At 42.1% G+C, this 15,219-nt stretch overlaps 1 protein-coding gene across 5 annotated transcripts in view; it reads left to right on the plus strand.

Moving 5' to 3' along the window:
- Positions 1-15,219, plus strand: part of dnmt3ab (DNA (cytosine-5-)-methyltransferase 3 alpha b) — a 47,814-nt gene that overhangs the window by 2,861 nt on the left and 29,734 nt on the right. For 4 of the 5 annotated variants that reach the window (XM_008399114.2, XM_008399113.2, XM_008399118.2 and 1 more), the window contains exons 2-4: positions 1,167-1,395; positions 5,209-5,316; positions 11,851-12,211. In XM_008399114.2, the coding sequence (XP_008397336.1) occupies positions 1,315-1,395; positions 5,209-5,316; positions 11,851-12,211 (550 nt within the window). In that variant the 5' untranslated portion in view covers positions 1,167-1,314. Of the gene's footprint in view, positions 1-1,166; positions 1,396-4,505; positions 5,058-5,208; positions 5,317-11,850; positions 12,212-15,219 lie in introns of those variants that run through there. The other variant, XM_008399116.2, reaches the window with a different exon arrangement.

Raw genomic sequence — 15,219 nt, forward strand, 5'->3', positions numbered from 1 at the left:
AGTGAGCCTCGATGTAGCCAAACTCTGTCAAGTATGGCATTGTTTTTATGTCGTATTAGCTTCGTTGTGTTGATGCATTTTGACGTGCTTCAATTTTCCGCTGCAACACGCAAACTTCCCCATTCACTCAGTGCCTTATAGTTCCACATCGTGTTCCTGGTTTGACTTTGAAACGGTTGCCAGGCATTTCCGAAATGAGAAGAGCTGTTGTAGCATTGCGCCAGGCAATTTAAGAATGCTTACTGGTCCCCTGAAAAATGACGAAAACCAGAAAAATTTGACGTTGTGCTGCTAGCAACAACTCATAGGCGGAGGTGAGAGTACTGCCCAACACACATAATGACCCGGCCGGAACACGGTGCGCTAAATAATAAAACATAATTTAACAAAGCTTCGAGGCAGATAGATTTTCCTCGAGAATTTTGAATAATGGAGGGAGTCATTTGAGGAATTGTTACAGTCCTAAAATATTTATTTCCACCGCAACATTTCAAAACAAAATCTGAAAGAACAGGACAAAGAAAATTCAGTTTTTTATATGTTTTGGGTTGATGACATCACAGGAGGTACAAGAGTCGAGCTGATCGGGTAGTAGTGAATAATATGATGGATGAACAACTTTTGAGAGATTTTGAGAGAGATTCTGAAGCTTTCGCTCCAGTCTCTGTCCTGCTCCGCTTCACGAGTTGCTTTTATAAAATGTTCACAGATGTTTCTGCTCCATTTGTACAGATGTCAAACTAACACTTTTTCAGTATTTTAAATAAAAACATGTAAACAGAGAAGGGGAGAAAAAACAAAACAAGAAGAAGTCGGATCAGCTGTCTTATGCCTTAAGTGATGTCACCAGAGGTGTGCTTGTTTTTGGAGTGTAGTTCATTCTTGAATAAATTATTTACAACTAAATCTCAAGACAAATAGAAAAGAGGAGCACAGCATGTCTTATAGGCGATGAACTAAATATGAAGTGAATTTCAGTGATTTTTACCGAAAAGTCCAGCTAGTAGCTTTAAACTTTTCCCCCCTGCCCTTTCACAAGTCCTCAAAGTCGTGTTCGCGTTTGTCACTTAAACTGTTGAAATCTCTGTCTCATGCACTGATCACAATATTTGCGCTTCTTTCATTTAAAGTGACTCTAATGAACTCCTTGTCTCCCTCTATTCTAGGAGAGAAGAGAAGAAGGGTCATCAATTTCATCATATTTTTTTTTTGGTTCCTTTTTGAAGTTCATTCTCACTGGAAACTTCCCCCTCTCCAATCTCACCGCCATTCATCCGACATCTGCCCACCACCATAAACCTGTAAGACTCAACAATGCCATCCAACACTGTCACCAACTCCAACTCCACCTCATGCAAAGGCTCGGATTTCGTGGATTCACCCGGAAACAGAATGGTAAGAAACGACCGTGATTGATACCGTATTTGCAGCTGTTATCTCCTGTTAGCCTTTGCTAAAGTACAAACATGTATGGAGACATCCGTCGTTAAGAAGAGGCGCTTGGAGAGAGTCCGTTCCCTACCTCCCGCTTGCACGCCCATAGAACACACACGCCATACTTTACTGACAGATAATCAGTTATCGAGTAGAATTACAGGTTTTATTGCGTTGCTACTGAGATATTGCACAGATAAATCCCCGATATTGGGAAATAATCAAGAGACTCCTAAAAGGTGGATGAGTCCAACACCCTGCGGCACGGACGTCCCTCTTGCTCTAATAGGCGCCGGCTGATAACTGCAGCATCAGCTCTGCGCCGAGCCCGCAGCATCACCGGATAACGTGACGTCTGCAGGTGTAATGGTGGCGGCCGACGTGGGCGTTGGCTGCCGTGGGTTCAGTCAGAGCTGGAACGGGCTCCACAGCTCTCTTCCACTGGAAGGGTTGGAGCGGGGTGGTGGGATGGGGGGGGGGCTGTCCTCTTCCTCCCATGTTCCCATTACACAGCGCTGCCCTTCGTCTAGTTGCCTGGCAACAGACGTTGCCTTTAAATACCCGGCGACCCAGACGGGAAGCGGCGCGGAGACGTTGACGCTGGAGCGGGGTTCACTCCAGGCGAGACCAAATTGCATTGCAGACTTCTTTTTATTTTTTGTTTTTTATTTTTTATTTTTTATTGTTTTGAATGAAAAAAAAATGTTTGCAGGGTGGAGAGACAGCATTCTGATTCGGCTCAGTTGGTGTCTGCTGTTCCTGCCGCAAGCAGGATCGCGCCATACACGAAAGTGGTTCCCAAATGAGCCTGCACACCAGGCTGCACTCAAAACATGCTATTATCTATGCAAATGCTGCTGCCCCGGTAGGGAGGGAGAAAGAAGAAGAAAAAACCTGAAGCACCAGGCACTCTATTAGAAATCACACAATAAATTGAAAGCATCTGGAAAGCACATGCAGAAGGACCCCTAATCGCATTAGGCCACAGGTATACATCTAAAGGCCTGCTGGTAATGGCTGCATTGCTCTCCGGAATAGGTAGATTTTCTTTAATTTCTACCGATTACAACACACAGCAGCGTCAGCCACTCTGATCGTCACATGCACGTCTTTATGTTAATTAGTTTATCCCCCTGGAACTGTCATGGCTGATGGATTCATCTCATTTCAGCGGCGCGACGTCGTCAGGATATAAAGCAGCTTGAATTTTTTAAATTGCCGTGCGTGTATAAAAACCAGTTCAACGACTGAAAAAAAATGTTTTTTTTTGTTTTGTTTTAAGGCTCTTTTGAGATTTTTTTTCTCCTGTTTTCCGGATCCGTTGGTTGATTGTGCAGAACAAAAATATGCTACTTTGAGGCTGTCGCAGTTATCACGAGATTACAATCCCACAAGTATCGGCGCGGCTCGTCAGACCGTTCACTGTGTCTTCTCAAGAAGTGTGTGTGTGTGTTTATTTTTTTGCCTTCCAACTCAAGGGAATGAGATAAAAGTGTGAAACATGATAACGACTGGTCAAAAACTGTGTATCTGATTGCATTTCCGGTCCCAAAGCTAAACGTAAACGTGTCTTTACATTACGTAGCATGCTCAACTCTGATCGCCATGGACATATTTAAAGGTTCTGCATGCATAAAGCGCCGCTGGTGTAGAAATAACCATTGCTAGTCAATTACTGCAGCAGTATAGTATTACTTAATACCACGCAACACGAGGCAAGCACTGTTTTTACCTTTCTTTTTTTTTTCTTTGTGAGACTTTCATGCAAATGTGCAAAAGTTCATTTTTGAGCAGGAATTGGCTTCAGGCGCATTCTGGACTGAAAAATGCTGCCTCCTATTTGCTGACTGCTCCGGCCCTCCATTGATCTGATTGGCTTAGCCTTCCTGTGACGGTGATAGATGTTGTTCAAAGGTGACAGATTCCTCTCCAATCACCTGCTAAATGTGATCGAATGCTGTGAAGGATTTATTCTTTCCCAGATCTATCGATAATTGATCCCCAAACTGTAAGGTCTCATGTCTAAGAACATCTTCGTACGACTCTTTAAATCCGTTTTTTTATTGTTTGTCATATGTTTTTAGGAATGTAAGGGAATTTGTATTTGATCTTAGAAACAGCAGGGGAAAAAAAATCTCCCTAAGGCTTTTTAAGTTGCTATTCTGGGGCTTTTTGTTCAGCTCACAAGATGAAGAGCTGGATCAGTAATGTGACAAGTTAGCAAAGTTAGGAAACCGAAGAGGAAATGATCCAACTTAGCCGGTTATTAAGCAGACCGAATGTTCTCGGCTTCTGTTTTAGAGCTCTATGTTTAGCGCGGTGGCCTGCAGGATGGTAAACATCAGCATATTAAGGTTTTTTTTTCCTGGTTTGCCTTTTATTTAGCTCAACTCTTTACAGTTGTGATCTCATCTGACCAGAACACTTTCTTCTAAATCAGGGGCGTCAAACTAATTTTCATTTTGCTCAACATCAAGATCAAGAGTCAAAGGACCGGTTGTGTCAGATGTTAATTAAACCCATTAACAAACCGCTAAAGTATTAATAAATAGCTGTCTCTGCTTTAGTTAAGTACTTCTTTAAATTAAGTGATATTGAACAACTTTATGTATCAGTCACTCTTCAAAATTTTCACTTATTTGCAGTTAAAATCATGGATTTTGTGGAGCTACTTTAGAAATATTTACAAGAGAAAAAAAATCACTTTCTCTTTTTTTTGACAAAAGATAATTTAGACAAAAAAAAGACACTTTTGGTAAGAAATGACTTAGGTTGTTAGCTTACAGAGGTGACAATATGACAGTAAATGTGACGTTTTGTTACTTAGCATCAAGTAAGTCTGAGGCAGCTGAGTGACAGAAGTAAGAAACACTGCTTCCTGCAGGTGGGAGTTAGGAACACTTAAACCCCAACTTTTTTTTGGACAATTTTCATGGAAACTTGACGATAAACTATCACCAAAAAGTGTGGGGATTTGTTGATTTTTGTGATTGTGGAATCAAATCAAATCAAAAGCTGCTTTGATTTGATTGACTGAAGCACACGACTGTTACCTTGAAGGTTCTACTTAAGCTTCCATCTGGCCGCATGAGAAGCTACCACGGGCCGGATTTGGCCCCCGGGGCCTTGAGTTTGACTCACAGCGGCTTTCTTCTTTCCTGTTTTGTTGTGCGCTAAAAGGCCGGATTTGCTCTACTAGTCGTTGTCCCATTGACAGACCCTCCCGCCTTAGCCAGCCACTTCAGCTCTCCATCCCCCCTCCGCCTCGCAGTCGCTCCTGTTTGCATTCAGACTTTGCGCTGGCGTTCCCTTTCAGTCAATGCCGAACTCAAAGCCTCTACATTACGGCCGTCCTTTCTCTCGTCGGCCTCGGCGCTGCCGACGTGGAGCTTTGTTCTCGCCGCTTGACAGTTTGTATTAATCAAAGGGAAATTGCAGCAGGGGGGACGTGGGGGCAGGTCAGCGCGTTTTTAATGGTGTCAAGAGCCAATTGTCTTGAAGGTCAGCGGTGCATTCGCAGAGCTTTCACTCCGGCCTGGTTCAAGAGAGCATGTCATTCGGTTTCTATCTGTCTTATTGTCGGCTAAAGACGCTCCGTGACCTGCTGAACTTTCCTCTAATGTGCAAGTGTTTTTTTTTTTTTTTGCACTTCTTGCTGCTATGCTTGGAGTCGCATTTGCTTTCTAACTTGTGCTACATTTAAGGACAAAAGGTGATTTTAAAGAGTATGTTTCCTTTACCAACCAGTGTTAATGGGTCGTTTTCTCTTAACAGGGTGAGAGCGTATTACTGGACGTGGGACAAATGAAGGAGCCGAGGTCAACATTTAGTAATGCCTCCTTTAAAGTTGGAAAACCTGGAAGGAAGCGTAAGCAGTTTCCAGTGAGTATCGATCCGACATGTTGGAAAATGACCAGCTGCACCGGTGCTTGGTTTACAAGTCAGATTGGGTGTTAATTAGCATACACTTTAATTTGGCAGCATAAAAGACACTTTTAACAAAACTAATTTATAACTCAGAAAGAAAAATAGAGAAGCAAAAATCCTCTTTTTCTAAATTCTTACTGTTTGACAAAGTAAATCGGCATCTTATAAAACGATTCAGGTCCGGTTGGATTATATTTATTCTTTCAGTCTCTTCTGTCTCCAAGCGTCCCCACAGCATGATGCTTCCACCACCAGTTTTCACAGTGGAGATGCTATGTGTACAAGGGGACGTTCAGTATTAGTTTTCCACCATGACATTCTGACTGCAGGCTGGTTTTTGTTGTCATTTGACCACAGTGCCTTCATCCACAAGTTTGCATTTTCCCCTAGGGGGCTTTTGGCGAACTGCAACTGCGTCTGATTGAAGCAATCTCTGTCCGGTTTCAAACAATATCCACCCAGAGATTTCACAATAAAAGCACATCAGTTGCACAAGAAGTATGTAGTAATTTTTTCAGTCAGTGTGTAAACTATGTCCCATGTTTCCTAAAGTGGGCTTAAATGTGACTTTTTGTTACTAAATGTGGAAGGGATTGAGTCAACTGGATTCTGCTAAAGAAACTATAGTATATATTCTCTCCCTTGTTGTAAATGTTTGACTGAAGGATGATTTTCTTGGTACCAAAAATAGAAATGAAATAAATTGTGGGTCATTTGGTGACAGATTTGTGTCTTGTATAATCAAAAGCAAAAATAAAAAATGCTGTTCAAAACTTGAGACATTGTTTTATACCCTTTACACTTTTTAATGATGCTATTTATTCTAATGTTCTCTAACAAACATTTGAGGCCTTCACAGAACAGCTGTGTTTGTTTCGTGATGAAAATCACACTGAAGTGGACCACATTGAGTAATCGGTTGCCGTCCGATGTCATTGGTGTAAAAGTAAAGGAGGCGGAGTACAAATCCATCCCATGTTTTCTAGATTTTACAAACATTTTTGAAACCCATGCACACTTTTCCTCCTGTTTCACAATTATGCACCACCTTGTGTCGACCTACCACATAAAATCCCAATAAAAATGGTTGTGGTTCGTGGTTGTAAGGTGACAAAACGGGGAGAAAAGTGTAAGAGGTGGGAACAGTTTTGGTAAATTTGTGGCGGTAGCCTGCAGCAGGATCAGAGGTTTTGCTCCTGTCTGAGCTGTCTCTGCTTCAGTCGGCATGCTGTCTGTTCTGGTTGGAAGGCAGCTTGTCCTCAGCACTGAAACCATTTTGGATTCATTATTTATTCATCATCTGGACAGAAAAGCAAAAGCAAAAAAAAAAAAAGAAACATTCAGGAGATTAAATGAGGCACAGACTCAGTCCTTCTGACTCCACCCTAAGTACTTTCCATTGTTAGAAATATGCAAATAGGCATAGGAAGAAAAGGACAGCGGTCAAGTTGGGACACACTTACTTTAGTAAGAGTGCTGCGATCACAGCAGCATCAGGAAACGGTTTCAGCCAATCGGAAAAGAGCCGGGCCTTTATGAACACCAGTGATCACTGTACTTTGGTATCTTTTGGTATCTGTGGTATGAGGACTGACTTTGGGCCAGAGCCGTCAGTGTTTAGAGTTCTTGTTATCCCTCTCTGAATGACCCAGTCGATACCAATATGAACTAGTCCAACTCTTGATACTATCAGGAGAACTAAAAATGAGCAATCAGACGGTCATTAGTGAGGAAATGGTCAATATTCCTTTGATTGGTTCTGACCTAAGATCACTGGGAAAACGACAGAAAAATCTGAATTTTTCTGGTTCATTAAATGTTTTAGAAGGGGAAAACGCCCTTCTCTGTTTTTTGGTCTGTACACGCATCAGTGAACAGCGAAGGTTTTTGACTATTGAGTTGAACCAATGTCCAAAGTACTTTATTGCTGTCATTTCTGTAAACTCTTTACTGTAGTCGCTTCAGTTGCTATTATCACTGTCATTTTCAGTGCTAAATGTATGAATTACTTTTTGCTGTAACTACAGCTCATTTAGCATTGCAGACAACACCGTGGCATTGGAGCGTCGTCAAATCCAATCCATGAAAACCCAAACTTTAAATAATCATGGTCATACTTCCTTTTTCTTTTCTTATTATTATTTGTTTGTCCCAGATTGTCTGCATACTCATTGTAGCTTTATCTATCCATTGTGTCTCTGGCATAAGCTTGATTAAGCTAACTGCAGTTACTTCTGGTGGTTAATTGTTTTCCTGACGTATCTGCAACCATTTGTTGGTGGAATAATTAAAGGCAGCAGGTGAACCTTTGTGTCCTCGGCTGGTGATGTTTAGACACCTGGGTCAGAGCGCCGCCATAGCGTCAGGTCTCGTGTTCCTGGTTTGACGTTGCAGAGAACTATCAAAGGTAGACTAGGGAAGGCGTAGTGGTGAACTGTTGACTCACTGGTGGCGGGCCCAGGTGGTCCGATCCAACAGATAAACTACCGCAAGCAAAATGAAAGAAAAGAATCGGCCAGTGAAATCCTGCGGGTTGCGTCTCTAATAGCAACGAGGCAAACGTTCAGTGTGGTAAAGGAGTGTACCACAGCTGCCTGGGCTCCTTGTTGTTTTACTAAGAAAGGCCAAAGAGCGTCTTTTTATTCTTTACCCATTAACTGACCCTGTTGTTTTTTCAACCCCCATGGGGCTTTGCTTTAATGCTCAAGGAGGATTCCCGAGTCCAAACCACTTGTTGCCTCCCTTTGCCTGCTGGTTCAGTTCAACATAAATTCAGACTGGACTACTGGCATACGTTTTGGATGTAAAGTAGGGGTTGTTTTTTTTTCACCAGATACAGAAAGGTATGTTAAATCTTTCTGCTAAGCCAAAGATTTGGTTGCATTTAGCGTATAACGTGGAACATTGTTGTCTCAAATGACATAAATATAGAGCTGTGGAAATGGATTTGCCCAACCTTCCAGAGGTTTTTTAGGTTACAGATCCTAAAACTAATTTCAGTATCAGACAAACCTTACTTGAGGAACTCCAGTTAAGGGGGAAACTATCCAAACCAACCAGGCCCAATGTGAAAACCTTTGGTTGTAAAAGCTGACAATAAGTGTTCCTGGTGACCGACTTTGAGATTTTTGACGTCACGAAGGAGTGATCTTTGCCACATTGCAGGGTTTTCTGTTAAAGACCAACCCGCTGTTTTTCTTCTGAATATAAGTCCTGACTTTGACTAGACCACTTTAGAACCTTCATTTTGGTGCTTTTTTAGCTATGCCATTTAGTGATCTTTGAATCTCTGTCTCTCTGCATAACCCAAGTGTGCTTGAGCTTAAAATCACAAACTGATGGCTGCACATTTTCCTAATGAATGTTCTGGTGAAAAGTGGAAAAGTGGAAAAGTCATTAATCCCAAAACAGCGAGTAGTCCTAAAAAAGTTCCAATTTTGTCTCATTGGTTCAAAAGTCTAAAAGTCTTTTTTGTGAAGTCAATTTTATTCCAATTTTATTTTTGATAAATACAGCATTTTTCCATAGGTTACATATTGACTTGATTGTGCTATAAAACATTACTATATATCTGGAAAATATATAATGAGCTGCAACATTGAAGTGTGACAAATAAAAACAAAACAGCAAAAAAAAAGAAATGTCTAACTTTACATTTTATCCAGGATATTATTTACTGCCATGTTTTAATGCTAATAAGCTGCTGCGCATTATGTAGGATTAGCAGTTTAGTGTTGTGCCTCTGACCCCTGTCTGCCTGTCTGATTTAACAAGTGGGAGCTCTGACCTCTGGCAGCGTCCACATGTGGTTCACTGGGTCACTCGTCGGTTGCGTAATGCTTTTAGCAGCTGCGTCGCACCAAACATGTCTGCTCTCACTCTCTTTTGCCCGTGTTTGCCTTCGTTGCTGCGTGCAAGTCAGAGTATCAATAATCCCAGAGCGGAGGCTTTGTTTCTGTCACTCACCGTGTCCGGCTGATTCACTGGCAGGCTGCTCCTCGTTTGACTGGACTTGTTCAGCTTGTGGATAATTTGTCCGATGAGGTCACACAGACCTCTGCGGCCTCAGAGGGATTCCTCACAGCCGGCTGCGTTTCACTGCGGCTTTGTCTTTGCACGACGTTACAACTTCGACAGAAGTTTATTTTTGCATGTCTTGTTTTGCGTCCAGACATTCTTCAGGGTCACATAGAGAGCAGATATCCTCAGATTTCTATCTCTGACCAACTTTATGGTCAGAGTAAACAAGTCGTGTGTTTTAAAGGCAGCAACAAGAAGGATTCATATCCCCTGAGATAAAACAAACAAAAAACAAACAAACTTGAATGTACTTTACAGCGGTTTGATGTGATATATGGTTGTCAAAGTTTTTCACAAATAGTAATTTAAAAATTGTGCCGTGCATTTGTATTCAATCCACAACTCAACAGTTCAAGCCGCCTTTCACTGGAACTACAGCTGCAGGTTTGCACATCTAGGATCTAAAAGATTTTAGCTATTCACGTTGAAGGAATCTGTAAACCTCTCCACAGACGTGGGTCTGGACTTGGACTGGGCTGCTCCCAACACACGGCAGTGTTTCACCGAGTCTCAGCTTCAGTCACATGGAACTTTAGAAATGCTGGATGCACGGACGGCCATTCCTAAACGTTCTCCAGGTTTCACTTTGAAGTAGAGGTGCACCGACTGCAGTATTCTGGTCCATTGCCGATTTCTGATCTTTTAAAAGCCTGACCTGCCCATTCCGATTTTGGCCAACTGGTTTTGTCTGAAATGTCGTTAAATATAGCAAGAAAGTAGTTGAGTTTGTAACAGTGCAGACATGACATGGTGGGCTGGTCTATCAGTCAAACCTCTCTCTGTAAAGCAGAAGAGGACAGCGGCTGATTTTTAGGCCTTTGATCGGCTTCACATGTAAGTATTTAGAGTCAAACATGGAGAACCAACATCTACTTTTATCAGATCAAGAAACAAAGAAACCCCTACCAGTTTATAAATTCTTATTCTTATTATACATGGGGAACCAACATGCAGTTCTATACTTTTATTTTGTTTGTATTTCCTCTAGCTCATGTAAAGCACTTTGAGTCACCTTGTTGCTGAAAATGTGCTGCATAAATAAAACGACCTATCGTCTCTAGTATCGGCCGATTCCCCAAAGTTAAGAAAATTGTAGATGATAAATCAGTGCTCTTCTGCTTTAAAGGTTTTAAAAAAAGGAAGGGACTCTGTTGGAAACAGGACTCCTGTCCGTCCAGCTCTGAGTTTTGCTGCTGGTCTGAGTTTTACAGCAGTGATGCTGGGAGACGATGAGTAAACCGATGCCCCATTCGCTTCACAGTCATTCACCACTTTGTGTTGGCCTCTCATTACAAATCCCTTGAAAATACGTTATAGGTTGTGATTATGTCGTGAGTGAGTGTAAAGACTTGACACAGTAAGCAATAAATTAATTGATTGCATGATAAATGAAAACAAGCCCAATTTCCATTTTCCATTTGCATGATTTATCGCTTTTTCTCTTTTCTCTCTCTCTCGTTCTACCAAGAATCGGGCAACATACGCCTTCATTCTGGTGCGTTGGTGTAAACTAGCCCTATTTTTAATTTTTTTTAACAAAGACTTGATCATTTATTTGTTGTTTTGCATATTTAAAACGTCTTCCAGTTCAAGCCTTAAATGTTCATTAGGATTTAAAATGTATTAATCTTTGAGTGTGTGTGCTGGCATTATCATGCCGTTACCATCGTATCGCTGCAAATTGCTCTCAAAACAACGATAATATTGCTCATCGCAGTGGCGCAACTACACATTATTCAGGTGGATGCGAAAACATAGATGCCCCCCCTCGAGGCGACGATACGTGAAGGGTAAAACTCGCTACATTTACCTCGTTATGTGCGTGAGGTGAAGGAGCGTAAGTCGCGCTGAAGTGTATGGGAAAACATCATTGGCGCGCCGCCCCCTCCAGACGGGGTTTTGGCGCCCCCTCTGGTGCTGCGCCCCTATGCGTTGCATACCCTGCATACCCACTTTTTGCGCCACTGGCTCATCGCAACGACTTCTGGTAACGTCGGCTCTCGTGACAGGCCAGCATATGACATCTAAATATGCTTTACAGCTGGAGAGACGTTATTGCACACTGGAAATCATGTCAGCTGCAAACAGGTCAGCGCGTCTTGAATGAAGTCCTCTTTTATGGAGCGAAACCAGGAGGACGGAGGGAAAACTTTCTCCAGGAACAGCCAACATTCCTGGCATAGTTCTGTGCTGCTGTAACACACAGCGTCCCTCCTCGCTTGTACGTTAGTGGTTGTGTGGTCGGTTTCTTGTCCCAGCTTTGAACTTTTGGAGTTGAGGGAGTTTGTTGGGGATTGCTATAACTCACTGATTCACGTGGCAACCTTGTAAAAGTTTGCTCATGTAATATTTTCTCCTAAAACGCAGACGTTAACATTCCACCCTCTCTTCGTCCTGTTTCGCCTGCAGGTGGAGAGCTGCGGATCCATCACGGACTGCGCGAGCGTTTGCAACAGCTACCTTGAGCTGTGCCGGCCGTCCATATCGCAAGTCTACAACGGAGAGACCGACCCTCGTGGAGACAAGACGCCCGACGCCTGCTTCCCCAAACAGGAGAGGCGGGAAGTAGAGAATGGAATTCCCAGATGCCCGTCCTCCTACCAGGAGGAGGAGGAGGAGGACGGCTCCCAGGGTCAGAGCCCCAGTCCCTCCCAGGAGAACGGCTTCCTGTCCAGCCAGGAGGAGCGGGAGCTGGAGAAGGACAAGGACGACAGCCTGACGATGCCGCGCAAGAAAAGAGGGAGGCGGAAACTGGAGCGGCCGACGAAGTGTGAGTTCTCGTTCTCAAGCAGGAATAATCTAGAAACGAGAGTCGGAGCGCGCGCAGGTTCTTGTTAGCGGTAATATGCCAGACGTGTCAGATATACATATTTATAACCATTAGCTATAAGAAATGTACCAGAAAGAAAAAAACACAGGAGTGCATAAAAACTTAGGAGGTGTTCTTGATGTTGCTGTAAAAGTTTATTGGTATTTCACTGTCATGTGAAATGTTTGCTGTTTGGAGTGATCCAAAGTTTCACTTGGCTACATTTACTCAGATAAAATAAATAACTACTTCCAACAAAATTGCTGCTGGCTAAAGTTTTGGAGCCAGTGCTGTCAACTCTTTCTACATCCGTCTAAAGCTTAGAAGAAAACACTTGGTCCAGTTCATACAGATCCTTTTGCTCTCTTCTCTACTGTAGGATTTATGTCTGAAGACAGAGATGGATTTGTGTCAGTTCAGCTATTTTTTCTGCTGATTTGTCTTTATGTTTTGGATCAGGACCTAAAAACGAACCCTTTGTCAGTTTTCCTGTAGAATCTAGGCTTTGGTTCTCTTTATGAGGCACCAGCCTTTGGATTTAAAATTATCCACAGCATCACAGAACCTCCACCGTACATGACAGTGGACATGAGTTTTTTTTTCATGTTACTTTTTTATTTTCTTACTCTATGAAGTGTTTGTTGCAGAATAAACAAACACTAGTCTGATCTAACCAAAGCCACAGAAAACTCCACATGATCAAGACAGTGTGCGATGGTTGCTATGGAGACTTGGTGATCCACAATTTGCTGTAGTTATCCAATAGATTTTTTTTAGCTTCCTTACCATCCATACCTGTCCGTAGTGGCCAGATGAGTCCAATTTATTTGCCTCAGTTTCATTTGTTCTAACACTTTAGTCAACTAACAGATGCTTCCTGATTTATGAAGATTTACACGTGTGACTTACATGAATGACATGTTCTCTCGTCTTTCTGATTTTGAGGCGTAGCTAGGAGAAACGGATCCCAGTTCCTGTGTTACGTGTTTGTTAGAATTGAAAGTTTAGGGTGTTGTTGCATTATTACACCATTACCAATACTTTACAGGAAATTGGTCTCTAAACAACAATATTATCGTTTATCACAAAAAAAAAATGTCGGGAGAACATTTATCGCCCAACAAAACTTTGACACTGTGGCAGGCCTAATTTTGTGCCTCTTTGTACATCTTTCCCAGATGTTCACGATGTACATATTCAGTCGCGGCTGAATATGTAGCGAATTCTGTCAAAGCTGTCTGAATGATGTTGTTTCGTTAAAGCCGGAGTGCGTCGCAGCGCCCGTCGCTCCCTCAGCCATGTGCCTCCCCTTGTCGCTCCAGAGGGCCGCTGAGACTTTGAATGGGAGTGTGGTAAATAAACGTAGGGGAGGAGGAGCAGCCGGTCTCCTGGCAACAGGCCTACTCGGCCTGGCAGATCCCAGGCGACAGCCGTGCCAGTCGGATGACGTCGCAGTCAAACTGAGTCTGCACTTCTCACTCACCTGATCTGTGGATCTCGGGGCTTGTTGCGTCTTGCTGAGGCAAACCCCGGGATAACCCTGCTGCTTTAGCAGTCCCACTGTCTCCCATGAAATAACTTCTCTTTTATTTCTGCACATCTACCTGTTTTGGTTTTTTTTTATTTTGAGCTTTTTTTTAATTAAGCGGGGTTGAATCGGAACCAGTAGGGTCTTTATATATTTGCCATAAAGATATCTTTACAAGCAAAAAGTTGATTTATTCTTACTGGCTGGGAATGGGGCCTTTGGTTTTTGTTGCTCAGGAAGTAAGCAGCCACATTATTTGCACACTAATTACTTGGGTTTGAGTCCACAAAACTTTATGGAAGGAGAAAGTAAAACTCTGGCATGCGTGTTGCTTTTACAGCAGCACTGTACTCACAACCGGTGAAAAATATGTTTCAACAGAAAGACGTTGTTTTAAATGATGGAAAAAGACCTAATCGATAGCTATTAACAGCGTAGAAGAATATATAGAAGGACTAAACTGAGTAATTTCTTTTCTTTTTATTGCTGGAAACTTGTTTAGAGAAAAACCACAGCTGATTATGAAAGGAGTTTTTCAGAAGTGGAAAAATAGTTTTTAGTATTTCGCAATCCCTGCCATAGGACTAAATTTAAAACTAACTGTAGCTTCATACAAGTCATTTAAAATCCGTCATAAAAACATTATAAACCTCTTGAATGTTTTCACATTATGTGCTACAACCACAAACGTCCATAAAAAGTTTTGGGGTTTTATTGTGAGAGAAAAATACAAAAGTTCTGGCCGGAACCTTTGTATTTGCACATTTCTGGTACACCCATAAATTTGACGCACAGGCTACAATTTATGCTTCAAAAAACGATGAGATGAGACGCTGGAAAACACTTTTGTTGTGTTCAAAGTTCTGCTAAAAGCAGCTGGCCCATCAGCGAAGCTATTCAGGCTTAAAATAGCATCTCGGTGCTAAACATGTTGGAGCAGCTAATGTCAACATTCACAGCCCAGATTTCTAAAGACGCATTTTTTTCGAAGACGTTCCATGAACGATCCGGGGTTCCCGAAAAAGCAGAATGGATATAATAGCACTCAACACTGATTTGATGGTTGAATAATCTTAATAGCAGATTGAATAGCTTAGCAACAAAAGTTGAAAATTTCTCGTAATTTGTCAATATGTAATTGCGATTAATTAAGTTCAGACTGTGCACTGAATTCAATTGAAAATTTGAATCGTTTCCCAACACTTGTTTTGTCTCGTAATAGCTAAAAAGAGAGCGAATTAAACAAAAATCATAAACATGTGGTTTAAAATATGTGTTCTGCATTCTCACATTGTCCTTACATCTTTGAAACAAGGTTGCAAAAATAGATTGAGAAGTGGGTTTTTGTCAAAAGCGGGTACCAAGTAATCTGCGGTAAAAGACATAAAATGCTGTCAGAAAGCAAATCTCGGTACTTTGAGGCGGCATAATGAGCCTCAGA

Source organism: Poecilia reticulata, linkage group LG22 (assembly GCF_000633615.1).
Source record: "Poecilia reticulata strain Guanapo linkage group LG22, Guppy_female_1.0+MT, whole genome shotgun sequence".
Classification (NCBI taxonomy): Eukaryota; Metazoa; Chordata; class Actinopteri; order Cyprinodontiformes; family Poeciliidae; genus Poecilia; species Poecilia reticulata.